Below are 24,260 nucleotides of genomic sequence, written 5' to 3'. Positions count from 1 at the left end.
GACACAAAAGATGGAAACAAACAATAAAGGTTCATCAATGAATTGAGAAACTGTGTTAACTGTATAATACAATATTATATAATCCTAAGAAGGGATAAAATTATGACATCTGTTAAAAATGGATGAACCCTGAAGACATTATGCCAAAGTAAATAAACTACACTCAAAATAATAAAGCAATGCTTATTCTTACATGAGATATCATTGGTCAAGTTTATACATACATATTAAAAAAAGTAAAGCATCAGTTACCAAACTGTTCAGAAGAGGGGAAAAGAGAATTTTTGCCTAATGGCTACGGAGTTTCAGCTTCAATGATAAAGTTCTGGAGAGGGACAGTGGTAAGAGCTGTACAACAATATGGAATATACTTAACATCACAGAACTCAACACTTATAAATGGTTTAAACGATAAGTTTTGTTATGCATATTTCAAAGTTATAGCTAAATCAGTGTTGGAATTCACTAAGTTTTTACATTATAAAAGGACATTTTCTAACAATAACTGAAGTCCTAAATCAGGAAAGGAGGAAGGTTTTAAGAACTCTAAAAGCACAGATTTAAAAAATCAAAATCATGGAAAAATAAGAAAATTTAATGTAAAAAATTATTTTTTACGGGGGAAAAATCGCTAACATTGACAACTCTCTAGCACAGGGTAGACATACATTATAAATGTTATCAATGAAATCAGGGTGTATGGATCGTACAGTCTTTAATTAGAACATTCACAAGCTTTATAACAATAAATCATGAATTCAATATTGTCTAAAACTTAGATAATACAGAGTAAAAATTTGAAAATCATAAGTTATCAAAACCAAATGGAGAGCTACTATAACATCGCAGGCATTAAATAAAAAAGTATTTATAATTTTGGAAGTTCCCTCCAAAGGATATCCCAAACCAATTCAGCTTCACTGGAAATGTATCAAATGCCTAGAATTAATACAAATTATAAACAATTCCAAAATAAAGCAGGAGTAGCCAAATTTGCATCAAATGGAATAGATTTCAAATCAAAAGGAAAAAAAAAAAGAGACAGACAGACACCAGGAAGGTCATTATACATTAATCGAGGGCTCAATCCAGCAAGAATTATAAATACAGATGCACCTAATATGCAGCATGCAGATATCAAAAGCAAATCTTAATTAATCTATAGACAACAGAAAACCAGCACCTCACTTTCAAAAATAGATCAGCCACACACAAAAAAAAATAGTAAATCAACTATAACTAGCAGAAACCTACAGAACTAAACATTGAAGAGTTGCAGAATACATAATCAATAGTACAAAGAATATTTTCAAAGAGAACATGATAAACAAGTCTCAATAATTTTAGAACAGAAACCATACCAACTAACTTATGTGTGAATAATCAATGAACTAAGGAATGAGAAAACATAAAAAGCAAATGAAATTGGAAACACAAAATGTTTAAAATATGAGATACAGCAAAAGGAGTACTTTAAGCCCAAGTTCATAGCAATTAATGTCTGCATCATGTGAGTATGTGAACATGTGATTCAGGCCTGGGTGTTGATCAGGCTGGGCACTGGCTCCTCCCACTGACAAGTGCGTGGATTGGTACTGGAGAGGGACAGATCAAGTCAGGGTTGGACCAAACCTTAGCCCACCGGCATGTGCAGAAGCCAGGCTGGAGTGCAGACCATGCTGGGTTAGGCTACTGCACCTACTGTTTTACATGAACCAGGGATGGGAGCAGATTGTGCAGGTCTAGGCTGCAGCACCTGCGAACCAGAATTGGAACTGGGGGCAGGCCAGCCTGCATCATTCAATGGCAAAGGCCAAGATGCAGGATGGGCCATGCCCAGCTGGGTCAAAGCAACCACTGGCACACACAAAGATCTCTGCTGGAAACAGGCCTGGTTGGGGAGTTAAAGGGACACCCTGCCTGGGTTATAGTTCCCACTGAGTGCAAGAGCCAGAATGGGGCAGTGATCTGGGCTGGGCATGGCTGCAATGTCCCTCGGCATGGGTGTGGACATGGTCTGGGACATACCAGACCGGGCTAGACTCCAGCACCCACTGGTGCTCATGAGAGCCAGGGTAGGTATAGGAAAGGCTGGGCTAGGTCTTAGCTCCCACTGAACCATGCAAGAGCTGTGGCTGGGCTATAACAGCCAACAGTAAGAACCAGAATTGGTGGGCAGATTGGGCAAGTTCACTGTTCCTGCCAGGACAAGAGGTGGACTAAGCCAATCTGGGCCAAGGACCCACCAGTGTGAGCGAGATTTGCCACTGAAGGGAGACCTGATGAAGGAGCTCGGTGAACTCCTCTGTCAGGATGCAGTCCCTGCAGGTAAGTGCAAGAACCAAGGCAGAAAGAAGCCCAGACCAGGCCAAATTACAGTACCCATTGGCATAGCTGGGGCTCAGTCTAGGAACAGGCCAGGCTGCGCTGTGACACCAGTCAGTTCACATTAGGGCTGGAACTGGTGGCTGGCTGGGCCGGGTCAGGCACCTGTCAGCAAATGCTGAGGTAAGGCGGGCCATGCCAGACTGGGTCACAGCACCCACTACCACAAGTGAGACCCAGCAGGGAGGGTGGTAATGGTGCGAGCACAGTAGGGAGGCCTTGAAAAGCTTCCCTGATGAGCCACTGCTTCCAGTGGTGAGCATGAGAACTGGGATTGGGACAGACCAGGCTGGGCTAACTGACTGTATTCACTGAGGCATGCATGAGTCAAAGTAAGTGCAGGCTGGCTGGGCTTTGTTGCAGCATCAGCTGGCAAGTGCTGGGACTTTGGGCAAGTCCTGTCAAGCTAGACTGCAAAACCACCTGGAAAGTGCAAGCTCCGGGACTGGGAGTGGGCCCAGTAGGGAAACTGTGGGCACAACTCTCATGGGCTGCAACACCCACTGGTGACCATGAGAATTAGGGCTGGGGAACGGCCTGGCTAAACAGGTGGTGGTGACACAGCAGGCATGAGTGTGGGCTAGATAGTGGGCTGATTGTGTTTGATCTAGATTTCAATGCCCATTGACATGCACAAGAGCTGAAAGGGATGTGGAACAGATTGAACCAGTCTGCTGCACATACTGGCAAGCACAGGAACCAGGACTGGGGGTGGGCTAGGTGAGGATTATTGGGGGTGCTCCAATTAGGCTGCAGTTCCCGCTGATGTATGTGATGGCCAAGTGTGTAGTGGGTTGGGTTGGGCTTGGCCACAACATCCATTGGTTTACATAAGAGACTGGGCCGGAGACGGAACAAACCCAGCAACTGCAATTACCAGTGGGTGAGTAGGCTGACGTAGGCGACAGATTGAGCCAGACCCCATACTGTCAAGCACACACAAAAGTCAGGTCTGGGATCACCACAGATGAGGTCTCTTTGGTGATCTCCCCAACTGAACTGCTTGACCCAAAACTCCAACCATGGGGAGAACTGCAGCATCAGTGGACTGACCATAGAATGCATAGGCCTCTTTAGTGGTTTAGAAGGAGCAGTGGACTGCATGCCCAAATATGGCAGTCCATTGGGGCCTGCAGAGGACATCTGGTACAACAGCAGAGACAGGAGGACAGAACAAATTGATCAACTACCCCAGCCAAGCATTGACAGTAAATATCTGGGTGAATGGAGACTCTAAGGTGGACTATGTCAGCTAATAGACCTAGGAAGGATTTCCTCATCCTTGAATTGGCAAGATCAATAGCATTTCAGAACTATCTAAATCTAAGCAGAACCCTCAGAGCATGCTCCACATCGGGCACCCTGGGTTGATAGGATGGCCATTCCCTATCTCCAGGTACTGAGGCAGTTGGAAAGCTTCTCCATTTATCTTCCCCCTTTCCGCAGATACAGGAGCAAGAAAAAGAAAATTTGGGGAAAATGGTCTCACCCACTTTCTCGTTGTCGCTGTCCCGCTGCGATGGACTTGGTGCACGGAGCCAATAATAACACGCGTGGACCCTGATTGATGGTCAAAAGCCGTAGTTTATTAGTGGCATCAAACTTTATACACTGAGGGCCATATAGGATAAGGGAAGAAGTATTGAGCTCATCAACAAAACCATCAATGCTTTTGTTTGGAACTCTTTTGTCTTGTATATTCCACCAGGTGTTCTCATATACATACTGTCCACTCAACTGTTCTTATGCAAATGATATCCAATAAGGTATACAAAAGGTAGCCATTCGGTTGTTCTCATGCAGATATTATCCAATCAACTGTAATCCTGTGCTGGCTGACCTTCTAGGGTCACAATGTCCTCCTACACTCCTAACCCTTGATCCTTCCCCACCCTGATCAACTACATAAATATCATGAAAAATGAAAATAAAAAACAAACAAAAAATCAAGATAGATAGATTTGAGATAAATAACACAACACATCTAGGGGAGCTAGAGTAAGAAATCAACTCCAAACACGACAAAAGGGAATAATAAAGCTCAGAGCACAAATAAATGACACAGAAAGTAAATAAAAAAATAGCCAGTTTTAGAAAGACTAAGCAAACAAATCAACCCTTCAGCACACTAACCAAGAAAAAGAGGAATCAAATATGCAAAATCAAGACAAGCATACAAATATCACAGATGACCTGGAAAAACAAAAAACTGTTAAGAGATTACTAGGCATAATTACTAAAAATTAGTTTAAAAATTTAAAGAAATTGAACAAACTGTGGCAATATAAACCTACCAAGATTGAATCATGAGGAAATAGAATAGCAAGACAAACAAAATGGTAGGATGACTGACCAGGTGATTAAGAAGACAAAATAAAGAAGTCTTCCACTCAAAAGCTCAGAACCTGAAGACTCCACTGAATTCTACCAAACATATAAAGAAGAATACAAATCTTTCTAAAAATATTTCAAACACAAGAGGCAAAAATTCTTCCAAATTTATTCTAAGATCATTATAACCAGACAAGAACACAACAACAATAAAAACAAAGCTACAGACTAATATCCTGGATGAATACAGATGCAAATCCAACATCACATTACAAAAATTAGTCCCAATGTTCAAGCAGAATTCCTTCTAGGGATGCAAGCAGGATTCAACGTACACAAATAAAGAACTGTACACGGGATTGTATAATCACCTTCCCTCCTGCAATGTAGGATTAACTCAGTGACTTGCTGCTTCTTTTTTTTTTTTAATTTATTTTTATTTCAAAGTCAGATATACAGAGAGGAGGAGAGACAGAGAGGAAGATCTTCCGTCCGATGATTCACTCCCAAAGTTACCACAATGGTCGGTGCTGCGCCCATCCGAGGCCAGGACCCAGGACCCAGGAACTTCCTCCAGGTCTCCCATGCAGATGCAGGGTCCCAAGGCTTTGGGCCGTCCTCAACTGCTTTCCCTGGCCACAAGCAGGGAGCTGGATGGGAAGTGGAGCTGCCGGGAGTAGAACCAGTGCCCATATGGGATCCTGGTGTGTTTAAGACGAGAACTTTAGCTGCTAGGCCACCATGCTTGGCCCAATGACTTACTTCTTACTAACAGAAGATAGCAAAGGTTATAAAATCTTTCATGAGTAATGAAGTTAAAAAAAAAGTGACTTCCATCTTGCTAGTACTTTACAGATTCTTCAGATGAAACAAGCTGGCATACAATGAAGTGAATCCTGCAGCCAACACTATGGCATGCATACAGTTTAAGCGACAGCCTACAAAAACTGCCATTTCATATCAGAATGCTGGTTCGAGTACTAGCATCTCTGCTTTTCAATCCAATATCTGTTAAGCTACGGAAAACAGCAGAAAATGGCCCAGGCAACTGTGTCCCTGACAATTATGTGGCAGACCTACATGGGGTTCAAGTCTCCTGGTCTTGGCAAGGCCCATCCCTGATCATGGTAGCCATTTCCTAGATCTCTTTCTCCATCTGTCTGTTCGTTGCTCTACCTTTCAAGGAAATAAAAAAAATCTCAAAACAATAAAAACCCAAACTGAACAACAGCTTCATGAGCCATCCTTTCTCTGATGAGTCTTCAAATACCATTCTAACCCTAACCCTAGCTCTAGCTAACACTCAGAAATCCCTTGCAAGAAATTCTGAAAGAAGGTCCAGTTGGCCTGTGCTTGGCTCCTGAACCATAAAAATTAAACAATAAATATTTGCCTCAAGGAAACTATGTTTTAGAGGAAGCTATTATACTATAACAAATAACTAATGTAGAAATCACACAAGATAATCATTTATCATGAAGTTGCTAACAAAGCTGCCCGTGGAAAATCTAAAGTAAAAACCAAGATCCTATTGGTGTAAAATGCCAGAAGACAAGGTTCAGGGTTGTGCTGATGGCTGGGATTCAAGGAGAGGGATCAGGAAAGGAAAGTATCAAAAGGACCACACCTTTAAAGACAGCATCTTAAGACTAAAGAATGTGCCCTAGGGGTATGGTGCAGTGGACTAGTGGCTAAAGTCCTGCCTTGGGCACACCAGGATCCTATATGGGTGCCAGTTCTAATCCTGGCAGCCCCACTTCCCATCCTGGGAGACATGGAAGAGTTCCTGGCTTCAGATCGGCGCAGCTCCAGCCGTTGCAGTCACTTAGGGAGTGAATCATTGGACGGAAGATCTTCCTCTCTGTCTCTCCTCCTCTCCATACATATATCAGACTTTGCAATAAAAATATTTTGAATTTTTTAATTATGTGGTACAATTTCATATAGACTGGGATTCTCCCCTCTCCCAACCCCCACCCCCATTTTACTACAATGTTATAGTCCTTCATAAGGAATAATTCCATCAGTTTCTTATTTAAGTGTACCCCGACACTGCTGTTACAGACAATGTCAGACAGTCCAGCATCCCATTGTCCACACATTCCCAACAGTTCCACTGGGAATCCATCTCCTGTCTGGAAGCAAGGATACACGTTGCATTATACCCTCACATCTGGATGTGGTAGACCCCAGTACTCCATCACTATACATTTCCATAATTGAGAAGCCACAAAACAAGATCAACAACTGGTACGAGTTAGAACAACAGCCACAGCCACAACAAATTACAGCACCATGAAAAAACACACCAATGAGTAACCAACACATGGGTGACAAAAAAGAAACATAAAAGTCTCTTGGGAAAAATGATGCCACCGTATAAACCATGAGCCAGCAATGAATTCAACATGAGAAAAGAAAGTATCATCAAAGTAGCATCAAAACATATGAGATGCAGCAAAAAAGAAAAAAAAGAATGTGCCTAGGTATAGAAATTTATCCTAGCAGAGGTAAATACAAGTATCCACATGGTCAATGTGATGCAACAGTAACTCAACTGCCAAGCAGAACAAAATCTAACACTTTTCAGAAGATAATTAAAAATCCACACTTGCTAAAATATCATCTACTTAGACCACTGGGAATTTCGGATTGACTTCCACTTCTGACCATGATACAACTAGAAAGTGAACATCATGCATAACAAACAGTTTGACAAAGTAGGCAAAACCCATCTATGATTGCCTTTCCTGAAATCACAGAAAAGCCATATAAGCTTCACAATCATCCCAGATTATTGCCTAGAGACAGGTTTTAGATCACAAATCAGCAAGGAAGAAATACTGATTGAATAAAAATCAACAATTTTACTGACTTGCAGCGAGAATTGAAGATTAAAAAAAAAAAGATTTGTGTAATCTACAGGAGTCCTTTATTAGTCTTTGTTTAAGTTCTGATCTGCAGATATCTGAAAACATATTATCAAAACTGAGGCAAAGCGCCAGGAGAATGTACTCCGAACACTTCCCAACAGTCATATAAGGCTTGGAATAGTTTGAATTCCTACCAGTCAGGAAAGATTTCATAAAGCACAGCATATCAAGGAGAAGCCTCCAGAAGGAAACACCTTTGGGAGTGGTTCTGGACAAGAGTGTTGAACTGCTGTAACAATGCTGACAAGCAAGCCGGGAAACGATCAGACCACCTCCAAAGTAACTCAGCTGTATTCTAGAACCCCAGTAATACCTAAAGGAATAAAATAAAACTTAAGGCCCAATAACACATAAATTAAGAGCTAATATCCGATTAACAGATTATCAACGACCAGGGAAATAAACATCTCAGAATGACAATGTAGTCTCCTCAACAGAAAAAGTCAGAAATCTACAAACAACGAGTAACAAAGTTTCAAAATCTAAGAGGCAAACAGTCATAGCACTAATGGGAGAAAGACAAACCCATTATAACAGTTCAACACTCCCCAGTAATTAAAGGAAAAAGGTAGACAGGAAATCAGTTGATCTAAGAAATCCACTACATTATCAAGCAACTAAACCTTATTGATGCTTACATTGTGCTAAAAAAATTAGCAAAATACAGACTTCTAAACAACATTCACATTTTCAATACAGATCACATTCGTAAGTCAAAAGAAAAGTTCTGCAAATATCACTCAATAATTTGAAAATTAAACAGCTCACTTATAAATAACCCATGGGATCGCAAAGAAATAAACATTATCTAGAAAACATACTGAACTAAATTATAATGAAAACATAACTTGTCAAAAATAGTACTCTGAATGAAATTTTAGCTATATAATAATTACATAATTAAAAGAATCTAAAGTCTTAAGTTTAAACAGTAACTTAAGAAAACAGAGCACACTAAACCTAGCGTAACAAGCACATGAAAAGAGAGGAGCGGCAGAGACGTATCATAGCACGTTAAGCTCCAGACTACAACCCCAGCATTCCTTACGGTGCCAGTTCCTGTCCTAGCTACTCCACTTCTGCATCCAAATTCTTCCTAATGTTCTGGCGAAAACAACACAAGACACTCAGATGTTTGAGCCCTGCTGCCACATGAAGACTTGGATGAAGCTCCTGGCTCCAACTTCATTCAGCCTTGACCACCGCAGCTTCTGGGGAGCGAACCAGCAAAATCAAAACCAATCCCCGCCCCTGTAACTAGGACTTTCAATTAAATTAACCTCTAAAAAAATAAAAACAAACAAAGAAAACAAACATTAGAAAACATAAAACAGTAAAATCAGCAGGATTATTTTTGTCATTGCACTATAAACAATAAATCATGCTGAGTTAAATTATACAGGGGATTGTAAAAAGACAAACGGTCTTAAGAAGTTTCTAGTCCAAGCAAAGTAAATAAACCAAGCAGATGATTGAAATTAAGGGGGTGGAGGCGGGAGGATTCCAGCTGCTGCACTCACAGATAAGAAAATACGGTTTTCAGATTTTACTCTCAGGAAATTCCTGAAAACTTCTCCCTACAGGAACCAAGGAACGAACGTACATCTGGGAAACACCTTCTTCTGTGCTCCTCCACCCATCAAGCCTCTTCCATGGACAGCACACAGATATGGATAGATGTCCCTGGTCTAGTCATGGTCCAAAAATGCAGGTCAGCCCACCTCGACATTTGTCCCCAGGGACCACCCAACCTGCCTAAGGCTGCTATGAATGCAAAGGTTAATCACGCGTGGGCACCTGGGCAAAGGAGGAGACTTCTGCCTTCACTTTTGTCACCCCAGGACAGAGGTTAGGCCACTGCGGATGAAGGATGTGCCAGCTGCAGGCAGGCAGGTGCTGGCCTGCCCCTGTAAGCAAGATTACTTAAAAAGATTTATTTATTTTTGTTTAAAAGGCATAAAAGGCATAGTTACAGAGAGCAAGAGGGAGAGAGAGATCTTCCATTGACTGGTTGGTTCAATTCCCAAATGGCTGCAACAGCCAGAACTGGGCCAGTCTGAGAGCTTCATCTGGGTTGCCCGTGTGAGCACGGGGACCCAAGTACATGGACTACCCTCTACTACACTCCCAGGTACATTAGCAGGGAGCTGGAATGGAAATGGGAAAGCCAGGACTCAAACCAGCTACCATATGATACGCTGGTGCCACAGTCAGAGGCTTAGTTTACTATGCTACACCATCAGCCCATGAATAGTATTTTTTAAAAAGATCACATGAATATACTTCTAAACCAAAAGATCAAGCAAAAGAAACACCCAAATTACTGGCACTGCCAATGCAGCACAGCAAGTTAAACCTCTGTCTAGAGCACTGGCATCCTGGGAAGGCAGGCGCCAGTTCAAATCCTGGCTGTTCCACATTTGACATTCTCTGTCTCTTCCCTCTTTTCTCTTTCCCTATCCAATTCTCTTTCAAAAATAAGCTAACTTTTCCCACCCCCTCAAAAAGATCTGATTTACTAATATCAAAAATGAAAGGGGGACATGACTAGATATACATGTGTGCATTTGACATTAAGACCTTGATGAAAAAGTGTCACGCCACCTCCAGTGGAGCCCGTGTGAGAAATCACCAGGCCGAGGCGGAAGCTTCAAGGAAGGATGCCTCCTGGATTCGGCTGCATCTCTAGTGGTCTTGGCATTCCTGGCTGTACTCTTTTTGCTCTTATATCTTTATGGCTGGAATAATACTATTTATGTGCGGCAAAGGCTCAATGTTTCTTTATAGTTCTGTGAAGCCTTCTGACAGCAGACTGGACAAGGATAGCAAGCAGTATAAGATAAAAACTATTAAGTCGTTAGCTTTAACAAACCTACCTGGAACTATTTTTGAGAATTCCTAAAAAGAAGATTATAGTAGAAATCTATAGCTTCAAAAGCCATACAGGAAGAAAAACTAAGAAAAATAGACAAGTTAATATTAAAACCAATGTAAGGCACAAAACACAATGAGAGCTAACTGCTTAATGATTAAAACTGCAGCTGGTGCCAAACTGCGTCCACAAGAAACAGCAACTGCAGTCCACCACCAGGCTATTAGAGAACAATCTTTTCTCGACAGCCCCGCTCACCTCCCTGGAATAATTGTAGAAATGTAACCACATGAATAAACAAAGAAAATGTCCCTTTGCAATAATCTATTGTATATAAGCTGATGCCTTGCTTTTGCAAAATGCACTCAGACACAACTGCCTTGAGTTGTCGTGTCTGTCTGTCACCCGCTGAATCCTTGCCCACCGTTCCCGGGGTCCTGTTCCCGTCGGACTGACTGTTCCCGGCCGAGCCGGTCCGTCGCAAAAAAGTCATGAACAAAAATTTTAATATGAAACAAATGCTTTGATAGATTTAAACCACTATAACCCAAGAATTTTCTTGAATAACTGAACTGACTTAGTAACGAACTCAGTAACTTAAAACTTGTCTACAAAGAAAACCCTAGATCCATACTGAAAAACAGATAAAATCTACTAATGGTGGAAATACTAATTTGACACAAACTTCTAGACTACAGAAACCACTCCACCTCATGCTGTGATATGAAGCCAGCATTCACATAATAAACCTCCGTGAAAGGAAAAATCAGCTGTACATTCACGATGACTACAGACATCAGAAATAAAATCCTTTCACAAAAACTTCTAACAATTTGCTTTTATCAATCACACTACTTTAATAAAAATACCACTATAGTGAAAGTGGGTAAGTGTTCTAATTTTAACCTATTTCCTTATTAAGGAAACAGCATAGTATATTCTTGTATCTAAACTCCAATTATATTATTTAAGCTAAACTTACTTAAATTTACTACTAAATTATTTATTTCAAAAACTTCTAATTTCTTAGATTTCTCAAGTATATTGCTGAATACAAAACAGAAATTATGTACTCACTCAAATATGGAAGCATGGTATCTAATATGCATAATACATACCTACTGTATCTTATAACTAATTAGCATAAATTGAAGGATTATCTAAATTATGATGAGCATATATTTTGAACTGAAAACGCCATTGTTACAGGTTTCAGTAATAATTCCAATTACATAAAAGGCACAGAAAATTTTAAAGCACATTATTTTAACATTCTTGAAAGAGTTCTTAACTGTTTAATTAAAAATAAACAAAGTGGGGTTGGCATTGTAACACAGCAGGTTAGGTCACTGTCTGAGATGCCAGTATCCTCTATGAGTGTTGGTTTGAGTTCTGCTGCTCCACTCTGGATCCAGCACCTTCCTAATGTGCCTAGGATAGCAGTGTAACATGGACCAATACTGGGACTCCTGTCATCCTTGAGTTCAGGCTGGCGTTAGTCTGGTCCAGCACTGTGGCCAGACTCTAGCGAGTGAAACAGCAGATGGCAGAGCTGTCTCTCTGTAACTCTGCTGTTTCACATAAATAAATCCTTTAAAAAGGGAATCAAGATTTTGTTTTTTAAATTAAAAACATGTTCATAGCCATCCAGGAACTACAAATCAATACTACAATGGGATAACAATTCACAACTACAAAAAGGCTATTTTAAAAAAATCTTATAAAATCAGGCAGCAGTTAAGATGCAGCTGGGGACACCCACATCTGTATCAGACTGCCTAGATTCAAGCTCCAGCTGCTTCCAATTCCAGCTTGCTACTAACGCACACAGAGGCAGCAGATGAAAGCTCACGGCATGGGGACCCTGCCACCTGAGTGAAGACTCAGCCTGACTTTCCAGCTCCTGACTTTGATTTGGCCCATCCCTGGTTTGAGGGTTTTAGGGGAGAGAATCAGCATATAGGTTCTCGCCCTCCTCTGTCAAATAAATAAAATCAAAATATTTTAAATAAAATGTGCAGGTTCACTAGCCGCAAGAGAAATACCAATAAAAAGCAAAATGAAGTTTCAAATCACCCCAATTTTTAGAAGCATAGGTGTTGCTCTGCTTCTAATTCCTACAGAAACCAGAAACAATAAATGCTGGTGAAGATGTGTGGGTAAAGGTATCCTAATCCACTGTTGGTGGGAATGTAAACTAGTACATGTTGGGAGCACTGCACGTGTGCCCAGCCCTAAGATGGTGCCGAGACCGTTTCTCCTCTCGGAGCTTGGTGGTAAACAGGTTTCAGGAAGTGCCTTCTGACTAGCCTGTAGCCACATGCCTGGCGCGTGTGGTACACGTGATCAGAGTTATGATTGGACTGCCCGCAGCGCGCATCAGTGACCTTTAAGCTGATTGGATTAGGACTGTATATAAGCGGTGGGGGTTTCAGGAAGACAGGAAGAAGAAGAGAGAGAGAAGGAGACAGACGGATGGACGGACGAAGACAGAGGACAGGGCGTGACTGGGACAGACGGACAGAAGAAGACTGGGGGCGAGGAGGAGACTGGAGAATGAAGCAGAGAGAAACGGGAGAAAAATGGTGGAAGAGGGAGAAGTCGAGTCGACCGGCTGGGAAACGGACTGGTTGGAAGAATAAAGTGCCTCTTAAAACAGAGCCTGGAATGTCGGGTGATTTCTTCCGCGAGATGGGAGACCCCGATAGTACAACCATTAGGGAAGACACTACAGAGCCTCCTCAGATATCCGAAAATAGATCTACCACATGACCCAGCCATCCCACACCTGGGAATTTACCTAAATAAAATGAAATCGGTGTGTGAGAATTATCTGGCTCTTGGCTTGGACCTAAATCAGTCTTGGCTCAAGCACCTTGGTCATCTGCTGCTGCTTTCCCAGGCACAGTAGCAAGAAACTGGATTACAAGTGGAGCTGCCAGGGCTGCAACTGGCACCCACCATCGCATACCAGTGTTGCAAGTGGCGGCTTAACCTGCTAAATCATGGTGCTGACCCCAATATTTCTCATTTTCACACAGAAATTCAGCATTCCTTCCCATCACAATGAGTCATTATATGTACATCAAGTTCTAAATGCATGTCTCACGAAAATAAGGTATTTCATGAGGTTTCTTTAAGACTCTTTAGAAAATCCTGGATAGGCATATTACTTGAAAAAAAAAACCTATCCAAGATTTTCTAAATATTTAAACAAAAATTAATTTTAAATATATAAACAGACTTCCAGGTAGCAACATCACAGTTCAAATTTAAGTTGCACATTTGTTTACATTTTGCTTACACAATGTAAAATACCCACAATGTTTTATCCTTGAAAAGGGAATTGGGGAGGGGATAATGGAAATCCCAGGGCCTATGGAACTGCATCGTAAAATGATAATAACAACAATGACAAAAATAAAATAAAAAGAAATTCAATTATAGCAAAGCAGAAAAAAAGGAAAGTTACAGTCTAGAATCATAAGATTTCCTCTATGAGCCACTGCTAGGATGTGCAAAGCAACAAAACATTATTATAGTTTATTCAAGAGAATTTACCCTTTATTACAAAACTTTCCTTTAAAATCTTCACAATTTGTTACCACTTTTTATAATCTTACTGAAAAAGGTCCATAAAGAGAATGATCAATTCCTCAAAACTGATGCCAATGGATTATTCTAATCCAAATAAGAAAAATTTCCCAGAAAGACATCAAGTTAACTGTCTTGTTTTTACATACCTACAGTCACTACCTTTTGCTTCTACTATTATCCTTGGAAACACACTCTGTTTTAGTACAATTTTGCTTTATATTTGTACTCAAGACTGAAATGAAATGTTCCATGTCAACTTTTCTTCTACATTTTTGTAATCTTGGATTACTTTTAATGAATATATTAAACTTTCAAAAGGAAACCATTTTTCAATTCCCTAATGAGACTGCTTTTTCATAAAACATATGTTAATCATTTAGGTAGAAAGTGATGTAAATTTAGCAAACATTTTTCAGATTAAGAATGGAAAAATCAAAGAACAGAAAAACACAGCCTTCCTATAGCTAGTATAATTATACATGCAAATACTTCATAAAAGGAAACAGTTTTATTCTTCAGATTCTTTTTTTACCCAGAGAAGAATAAAGCAAATCAAGACTGTGTAATAAAAACAGTCTGGTTACATCTTACTTTCTTAACTCCATAAAATAATCTCAACATGCACTGAATATTAAAAACTAGATAATTAAAGAAACCATAATCATAAAGAAGATGAAATTTGTACCAAGCTGTTTCTTAGGCAAGTATCAAGTATTTTCTCATATGGAAAAGCATTCAACAGAACTATTTAACATAAAAATCCATATATAATAATAAGGGTATCTTACCAATTTCAGCAGGTAGTTGCTTGATTTTGTTCTCTCGAATGCTAAGCATGCTGAGTTTTGACAGGCTTTTGATGTCCTTTTCCACAGTAGTTATACGATTAAAACGAAGATACAGAGTGGTGAGCGAATCCAGCCTATACACCACGGAAGGGATTTCTCTCAGTTTATTATGTCGTAAGTCAAGCATCCGCAGCTTCTTCAAGTTATCAAGAGAGTCAGGCAAACTGGTAAGTGAATTTTCACTTAGAGCCAGTGTCATGAGATTTACCAGACAGCCTACTTCTGCTGGGAGAGACTGTAATTTGTTACTATATAAATAAATTTCTGTTAATTGAGTCAATTCTTTGATTGATGATGGCAATATGTGTATAGATCTCTTAGATAAGTCCAAACGCATTGAATTCTCTTCACGACACTTGTTGAGCTCTTTAATCACCTCTGCATTGCTAGATTTCTTTCTAGTACCAGGTGCTGGATTTGGCCGTTTGATCGTATTGTCAACTGAAAAAGCCACCCCCGGCTGGGCAGCGCTGGAGTCCTTCTTCCCATCTTTGGCATCTTTCCCTTTGGTCTTAGGTTCTTTCTCTTTGCTCTCTTTCCCAAAACCTCCAGAGGCTTTTGCCTCCTTTTCTCTTTCCTTAGCTGAAGGTACTTTGGGATCTCTGTCTTTAGAGTCTTTTTCTTTTCCTAAACTACTACTCATGGTGACTCAAGAATGGAGAAAAGCTACATGAACTCCTTTATTTTGTCAGTAATCAGAATTCGAAGAAGAGGAGACAAAAGGTCAGAAAGGTGTTGGCTGGAAGAAGTAATCAGTACAGTGTGGCATCCATCTGTCACATGGTGGCTCTAAAAGCACTATGCCCATTTCCAGTAACTCACTTCAACTGGTAAAATGGTGCTGGTCAATGATTCATCAGAATTCCTGCAATACAACACAGAAAGTGCTAAATTACTTCAAGTTATATTATGTAAATAAGTTCTACAAACAATCTTATCAAGGAATTTATTTTCCTTTGTGATAAAGTGAATATTGAACCACAAAATGTATCAAAAATTACACCAATAAGGTATGCCCTACTTACAAGAAACTTGGAATCAAACAGGAAAAGGCAGGTAAAGAATTCAAGTTACTTTGGTACAAAACTTTGTACAAGCCAAAAAGTGGAGATATCACAATAACGGCTAGCAGTGTTTTCTACACACAAGCACTATTCTGGTGATTTTACCAATATTAATTAATTTAACACAGAGAACAGCCCTGTGAGATAAACTGATATTCACATTTAATCCAAAGGACCACTGAGGCACAGAAATATGTTTAAGTAACTAGCTTTGTGATCATGGAAAACAGAGCCAAGATTTCAAATTAGGTGGACTACATCCACAGTTTACGTTCCTAGGCACTGACACTACCCTACCTGTAACTACTGCCACACAGCTGAGGCAACGGGCAGACTTCAAAGGTGATGACAAAACAGAAGGCAGTGCAGCCAGACACAACGAATGAAGTAAAACACACATAAAGGAAATGGTTAAGAGAAAAGGGCATCAGAAACCACCCTTTATAATAACAGCCTAAAACATTCTAACACAAGTAAATCTTAGCACAACTGTTGAGAAATAGTAAAAAAAAAAAAAAAAAAGAGAGAGAGAGAGAGAGAGAGCAATCTCCAATAACATTTGCATTTTGGGACTAAGAGAGAGAGAGACATCACCTATACCAGGTTCTTGCAGAACAAAAAGTTCACTGGTGAACTGACCAATCCAGATCATTCACAATTCTCTATGGAAGAAATCAACTTCTTCTAGACACTAGGGAATTAAAATCCATCATTCTTACTTTTTAGCTCTATTGTTAATTCTGTGTAACTCATAGTTATTTGACAGTAGGGCTTAAACATCAAAGACTTCAGTTTAAGAGGTTAAAAAGTTACTAAAATGCTACCAATGGAAAGAATCTGATAGCTGAAGTGCACATGATATACTCAGAATTTCTTTTTATAAGATGTGAGGCCCATTCTGTACAAATTTACTTTTTAATTGGACACTCACAATACTCATATAATAGCAAATAATAAGATAATATATTATTAATTCTGGAGATGGCTTACATATGCTTTAGCACTTTGGGGAAAACTGATGCCTCTGAAAAAGGCCAAGAAGTCATATGCAGGAAGAACACAGGCTAACCTCCAAGTAACAGAGCGATCAAGAAAGCACATGAGGGCCCTGCACGGCAACCTAGTGGCTGAAGTCCTCGTCCTGCATGCTCAGGGTTCCCATGTGGGCACTGGTTCTAATCCTGACAGCCCCTCTTCTCATCCAGCTCCTGCTTGTGGAAAAGCAGTCAGGGATGGCTCAAAGCCATGCACCCACGTGGGAGACCCCAAAGAGCAGCTCCTGGCTTCGGATCAGCTCAGCTCCGGCCGTTGCGCTCACTTGGGGAGTGATTCATTTGGATGGAAGATCTTCCTCTCTGTCCCTCCTCCTCTCTGTATATCTGACTTTCCAGTAAAAAAATAATTCTTTGAAAAGAAAAGCAGATGAGATGCAGCAAAACATCAGACAGTGCCATGAAAGGGAATGTTTGGCATAGAATAAGGAATGAATTTGGACAGTAGAGCACAATAAAGGTAGAACTTTATTAAAACAAAGGGTCAAATGTACAAGAACAATGGTCGCTAAGTAAAGCGCAGAAGACCTGCATATCAGAAACTGCACAACACAAACTAACCAACTCACCTTGACACTCTCACACCTGATGAGATTTGCCAGTATTGTATTTCACAATTGATAAAAATACAACTAGTCAGAGAATAAAACCCTGTATTTTGAAAGAATCAATCAAGTTTGAATATAAACTACAAAATTTTGAGTTCCAGTAAAAACACATTTTGTTCAGAGAAACTAACAAATCACCCAATAGCACCAATTAGGCTCTAGATCTGGCAACACATCTGAAGCAGATGACACCACCCGACTCGTTAGAGGAAAAATACAGACTGAGAGTAATCTGTCACGTTTTCATGGGAACAGCCATCCAAATATTTTCATTAAAAAAAATCATTTCAATTCCACAATATTTGGAGGGCAGCTATACTGGCAAAAAATATGAACCTTTTATCTACCCAATTTTGTAATGTAATATAATATACTTAAAAATTAGTGGGGAAAAAAGGATAAAATCACATGAATTACACGGATGTTGGCAATGTGTTTTTATATTGCAAGGTTTTACTGCAGATGACTATAAGCTACCACATATGGAGTACTTGGCACGATTTTATCTTAGGGCAGTGTTGTGGTGTAGGATAGACCTGCCAGGAATGTCATCAATGGCACTTGTTAAGTCCTGTTTCCGGTCCAGCTTCCTGCTAACCACCTGGAAAATCAGCAGAAGACGGCCTGAATGTTAGGGCAAGCGCACCCACATGGGAGGGTCATTGGCTCCTGCTCCAACTGGCCCCCACCCCAACCAGAGCGACCATCAGGGGAGTGAACCAGCAAATGAAGCCCAATCTCTCTCAGTCTCCACCTCTGCCTTTCAAATACAAAATTAAATCTTAGAAAAAGAAAAGGTTTTGTCTTATTTTATATTTTACAGCCCCATGATAAGCAAGCTAACTCCTTTTAGTCCATTTTGTAATCAGTTCAAAATGTCACCACACAACTACCAAAGCAGTGCTCTGGTGGAGGTCTGAGTTGATCATTTCCTCTGCACATAGCAATATCCAAAATGATGAAAACTCTTCAATCTATTCCCAATTTTTACATGATAAAAATTATGTATCAAAGTGAGATACCTAGTGAATGACAGGATAAATTCTACAGTAGGTCTTACTGAAGTTCTTGTGTATTCTTTACCCTGCTCTATACTGGATTTCAAAGATGAACATCTAAATCATAACCGGATGAGGATGCTGATTATAATCAGTTTATACTCTTAATACCTTCTATATCAAGTCAACACATTTTTCTGTAAAGAGCCAGACAGGGCCCGGCGGCGTGGCCTAGCGGCTAAAGTCCTCGCGTTGAACGCCCTGGGATCCCATATGGGCGCTGGTTCTAATACCAGCAGCTCCACTTCCCATCCAGCTCCCTGCTTGTGGCCTGGGAAAGCAGCTGAGGATGGCCCAATGCATTGGGACCCTGAATCCGCGTGGGAGACCCGGAAGAGGTTCCAGGTTCCGGGCTTCGGATCGGCGCAGCACCGGCCGTTGCGGCTCACTTGGGGAGTGAATCATCGGACGGAAGATCTTCCTCTCTGTCTCTCCTCCTCTCTGTATATCTGACTTTGTAATAAAATGAATAAATCTTTAAAGAAAAAAAAAAGAGCCAGATAGTACATACTTCCAGTTGTTTGGGGAGGACTGCCCTCTACTGCAAAAACAGAAGTTTGTCATTTCATCAACAAAGCAGTCATAGATAATCAGCGAAAGGAGTGTCCATGAGTCAATAAACATTTACTGAAAGTCTCAAACTAGATTTGATCATTAAGTCAAAGACTGCCAACCCACATCCTAAGTCACTGTTTGAGGCTTTAAATCACTCTTTTCACAAACTATATTTTTACACAAATTGGACACAAAAACTAATTCATAACTTGTACTTAAACTCACATTGTATTTTGTTATTTTTTTTTAAAGAATTCTTTAATTTTATTAGAGAGACAGATTTACAGAGAAGGAGATACAGAAAGAAAGACCTTCCAATCACTGGTTCACTCCCCAAGTGACCACAATGGTCAGAGCTGAGCTGAGCTTCTGGGTCTCCCACATGGGTCCAGGGTCCCAAGGCTTTGGGCCATCCTCCACTGTTCTCCCAGGCCACAGGTAGGGAGCTGGATGGGAAGCAGAGCAGCCAGACATCAACTGGCACCCATATGGGATCCTGGCACATGCAAGGTGAGGACTTTAGCCACTGAGCCATTGCATCGGTCCATATTTTGCTATTTCTAAAATGAATTTCCTATAATTTTGGAAGAAGAAAACTGCAACTATTTACTTCAAAAACCCCACATCACAGGCCATTTACACTGAAACACATTGATATCACAAATGCAGATGTTAAAGCTTTACTATTAGATGTTGAATTACAATGAACAGGATCTCCAATCTGACAAGACAGACCAAGATCATTCTACCCTCTTTCCCCCACTAATTAAAAGTTAAAAACCTTAGACTCCAAAAGGTTTCATTTCAAAAGAGAGAGAGACAGAGACAGAGAGAGAGACAGAGATAGAGATTGTTGGGAGCACTGCATGTGTGCGCTGCCCTAAGATGATGCCTGGACCCTACTTCCTCTTGGCGACAGGTTCCAGGAAGTGCCCTGTGATTGGCCCTTTACCGCTTGCCTCAGGCGTGTAAGCTGACTGGATAGGATTGAGAGATAGCCAGGGGCCTTGGGGGAGGGGTGAGGAGGTTCTCTGCATAACGAAATAACGGAATTAACTTACTTAACTGAAGGCTTCTGGGTAACGGATCTAACGAATAGGAGGGATATATAAGCCAGGGGCTTCTGCCCCCAAAAAAGGAACTGAAGGTTGGAATAAAAGTGCCTCTGAAACGCTCTCCAGTATCGGGTGATTTCTTCCGTGGGACGGGAGACACAGATATCTGGCACCGTGACTCGGACAGAAGTTAGCTGGTGAATACCAGTAAGGTAAGTAGCTGAGCACATCACTCAGGGAGCCGCTTAAAGCGGGAATTGGTTTACAACTGAGCCTTTTGCTCAGGAAGCCACCTGAGACACAGAGACAACTTCAACAATCGGTTAGAGATCTTGGAACTCAAAAGATGATTTGGTGTTAAGTTCCCTGAGGTTTTGATTGGCTTTGATTTTATCACAGTGGGCAGCAGAGACCCACACCTGAAAAATATCAGCAACCACATTAAAAATTCCCAGGTAAGTCTTTTCTCTCTGTTCAAGAGACAGTGAGGAAAACAGCAACACAGGATTGCACCTTTTTAACCGACCTTCTTTATTTGAACACCACAAAAGTCATGTTCCTCTACCTATTTGACCAATTCTACGATGACCTAGAGTAAAACCTAGCCAACCTTCAGTTTCACACACTAAACTGCACAGAAGCAACGCAAGCAGCCCTAGCTCTTCTCATATCAGGACTGAGTTAAGGAGATGGCAGCCTGGAGCCTTTCTGACCATCCCCATGCTGCACTATCCAAATATCAGCTCGGATGTGGTAGCCTCTCTTCCCATTGATGCAAACGCTGTAACACAGGCCTATTCATCTTTATCCTGCACTAAGCAAACAGGTAATTTAGCACTCTCTCCAAATAGAGGGGAAGGGAGATGATTACAGAGAACAGGAAACTGGAGAAGGATTCTTTCAGTCTGTGTAGAATTCCCAGGAGCAGACAACTGTACTACACTCATGAAAGTAACCAGAATCAAAACAATGTAGTGTAGAGTACGCCTATGTTTCACATTGGCCTTGGGATACTACGCAAACAGGACATGAGAACACTCGACGAGATTTTGAAAACTAAACTAGGATTAGACCACAAAAATGGATCAGGCCATGTGTTCTGAACCAAACAGGCTCTCAAATCAAAGCCTTAAACAGAAATCAAGAGTTTCATAAGTCTCAAGACGTCCATGATACAAACACTACTCATACCAAGAACTAATACCAGCACTAATGAAAAAAAGGCAATAGATAACAGCACCGAAATGATACATAATTATCCAAAAATGATTTTAAAGTAACTCTTAGTCCAACAAACAAACGGATGGGAATACAAAGTTTCAGGAAAAAAAATAAATAAAATAAAATAAAAAGAACTGGAAATTTTAGAATGACATGTTTAAAAAATTTCCATAATCAACTAGATTGGTTCAATAGAAGAATAGCAACTACAGAACTAAGACTCAGAGAACTTGAGGGAAGATCATAAGAAATTATCCAATCAGAATAACACAAAGAAAATGGACTTCAGGGGTGGGTGTTTGGCCTAGCAGTTATGACATTGGCTGAGATGCACCATACTGTATTATCAGAGTGTCTGGATTCAAGTTTCGGCTCTGCACCCGACCTCAGCCTCCAGCTAACACGCACTTTGGGAGGCAACAGCTGATGGCTCAAATATCTCCCACCAGGGAGACACAGACTAATTTCCTAACTCCCACCTTCAGAAGCCAGCACGCGGGAAGAGAGCCAGCAGACAGGGAAGGTATGTGTGTACTATCTCTCTGTCTCACAATTTTTTTAAAAGAAAAAAAATTTCAAAAACTCAGAGCCTCAAGAAAGTATGGAATAGAAACAACTTTGAACATTGTTTCCTAATAGTTCTGGAAGAAGACAAAAGAGAAAGTAGAGCTGAAAAAAATGTTAAGATATGATTGTTGAAAACTTGTAGAATTTTGAAACAGGGAAAGCTGAGCAAATCTCCAACAAGAAAAAAATAAATTTATGCCCAAATTATAAAACTCGAATTGCTGAAAACTACAGATCAAGAAAACTCTGAAAGCAGACAGAAAAACTATAATATAGACCTGAAAGAGAATTGTTTGCATGCTGTGAATTTCTCATCACAAGTTATATAAGCCAGAAAGAAGTGACAAAGTATCTGACGTAATGAAAGAAGTGTCAGAACAGTTATTTACTCACATAAACAGCCTTCAGGAACACAACTAAAATAAGGAAAAATGAAAAGAATATGATCCCAGATCTGCTCTTTTAAAAGAACTGTTAAAGAGAAGTTCTTCACACAGAGAAACAAAGAGATTGGAACTTGCACTAATAGAACTTAGATCTTACAAACCTGGAAAATAGCAAACAATTGAAAAAGTAAGAATACGAGTGAGCCTAGTTAGCAGTTCTCCTTTTCCACCTGGAAACTGAATGTTGACACTAGCCAAGTTCTATCTCTGTCTGAGGTGGTTAAGTGTATGGAAAGGTAATATCTGGAACAACTATTGCACAAAGAAGTGAAAATAAACAGATCTAAATGATGCTTAGTTACATTTTACTTGAAGAGACAAAATGTTGATACAATGAAACTGTCATTACTTAAGAACAGAAAGACTGTTTTTACTGCTCACAAGAAGTAAAAATCACTGAGTTTAGGGAGTGGAAATCCAGTTAATGGAGTATCCTCAACCAACCAAGCCTCTGTTGTAGTGACACTTTTGAGACCAAACTGTCCTACTGTCCCTCCTATGCACAAATCAGCCTCCCAGAATGCCTGAGCTCCACCATTAGGTAATCTGCACAGATTCATGGATTCTTCCCACAACAGCTGTGCCCCATCTCCCCTAGTACACTGAGACACTCATCCCCATGCAGTGCAAACAGAACAGAGACCAAATTGATAAACTGTTCAAGCTGCTTATCACCTGACCAGATTGCTAGTCATGCTAAGCCCTGCACAATCCTCAGAAACCAGCAGGTATGCTCTGTGCTCCACAAGGCGTGCCCCTGGTGCAATATGAACTGCATCACATTCACCAAGGGATGCCTGAAGTAGCCCCATTCTAGGCTAACACACTGCATCTGTCCAGGTACTCTAACAGCCACTCAGCAAGCATCTAACCTCGACTTCTGGGTGCATCTTACCCAACCAAGCCCAGAACACAGTAACTCTTAAGCAGCAGGCCCCAAACAAATGCAAATGAATGAAATGCTTAAAAATTTAAAAGAATTAGCTGTTACAGAATAAAGAAAATTCAAGAGGGCCCAGCATCATAGCCTCACGGCTTAAGTCCTTGCCTTGAATGCACCAGCACCTCATAAGGGTGCCCGTACATATCCCGGCTTTCCACCCAGACTTCCCATCCAGCTCCTTGCTTGTGCCCTGGGAAAGCAGTCAGGAATGGCCCAAAGCCTTGGTACCTTGCACCCATGTGGGAGACCCACAAGAGCTCCTGGCTTCAGATTAGCTCTGTGCCAGCTGTTGCACACACTTGGGGAGTGAACCTTCAGACAGAAGATCTTCCTCTCTGCCTCTCCTCCTCTCTGCATATCCTACTTTCCAATAAAAAACAAAAATTTCAAAAATTAAATAAATAAATCTTTTTAAAAAAGAATATTCAAATCAAGGAAAAAAGGTAAGATTAAAAAATTTATGAACAATAACCTTGAATAAATTCCTCAGTGAATACATACAGACTGGATAAATGGAGTTTTAAGTATCACACAAGAAATCCTTCACTAATAGAAATAAACAGACTAAAAGCGACAGGATACAAAAAAATACCCCATTCAATCAAAAACATAAGTGAAAAGGTACACCTAAATAAGTAGCAGACAAAATAGATTTTAAAAATGCATTTGGGGCAGACACTTGGCACAGTGGTTAGCTATCACCCCCTGGGATGCCCACCTAGGCT

General features: G+C 40.5%; 1 protein-coding gene across 2 annotated transcripts in view; it reads right to left on the bottom strand.

Moving 5' to 3' along the window:
• SHOC2 (SHOC2 leucine rich repeat scaffold protein) overlaps positions 1 to 24,260 on the bottom strand; it is a 70,196-nt gene that overhangs the window by 23,995 nt on the left and 21,941 nt on the right. For both annotated transcript variants that reach the window (XM_004579848.3, XM_058671393.1), the window contains exon 2: positions 14,907 to 15,831. In XM_004579848.3, the coding sequence (XP_004579905.2) occupies positions 14,907 to 15,609 (703 nt within the window). In that variant the 5' untranslated portion in view covers positions 15,610 to 15,831. The remainder of the gene's footprint in view (positions 1 to 14,906; positions 15,832 to 24,260) is intronic.

The sequence above is a fragment of the Ochotona princeps genome, chromosome 13, assembly GCF_030435755.1.
Source record: "Ochotona princeps isolate mOchPri1 chromosome 13, mOchPri1.hap1, whole genome shotgun sequence".
NCBI classification, from domain to species: Eukaryota; Metazoa; Chordata; class Mammalia; order Lagomorpha; family Ochotonidae; genus Ochotona; species Ochotona princeps.
This window is presented reverse-complemented; position numbering and strand designations above follow the sequence as displayed.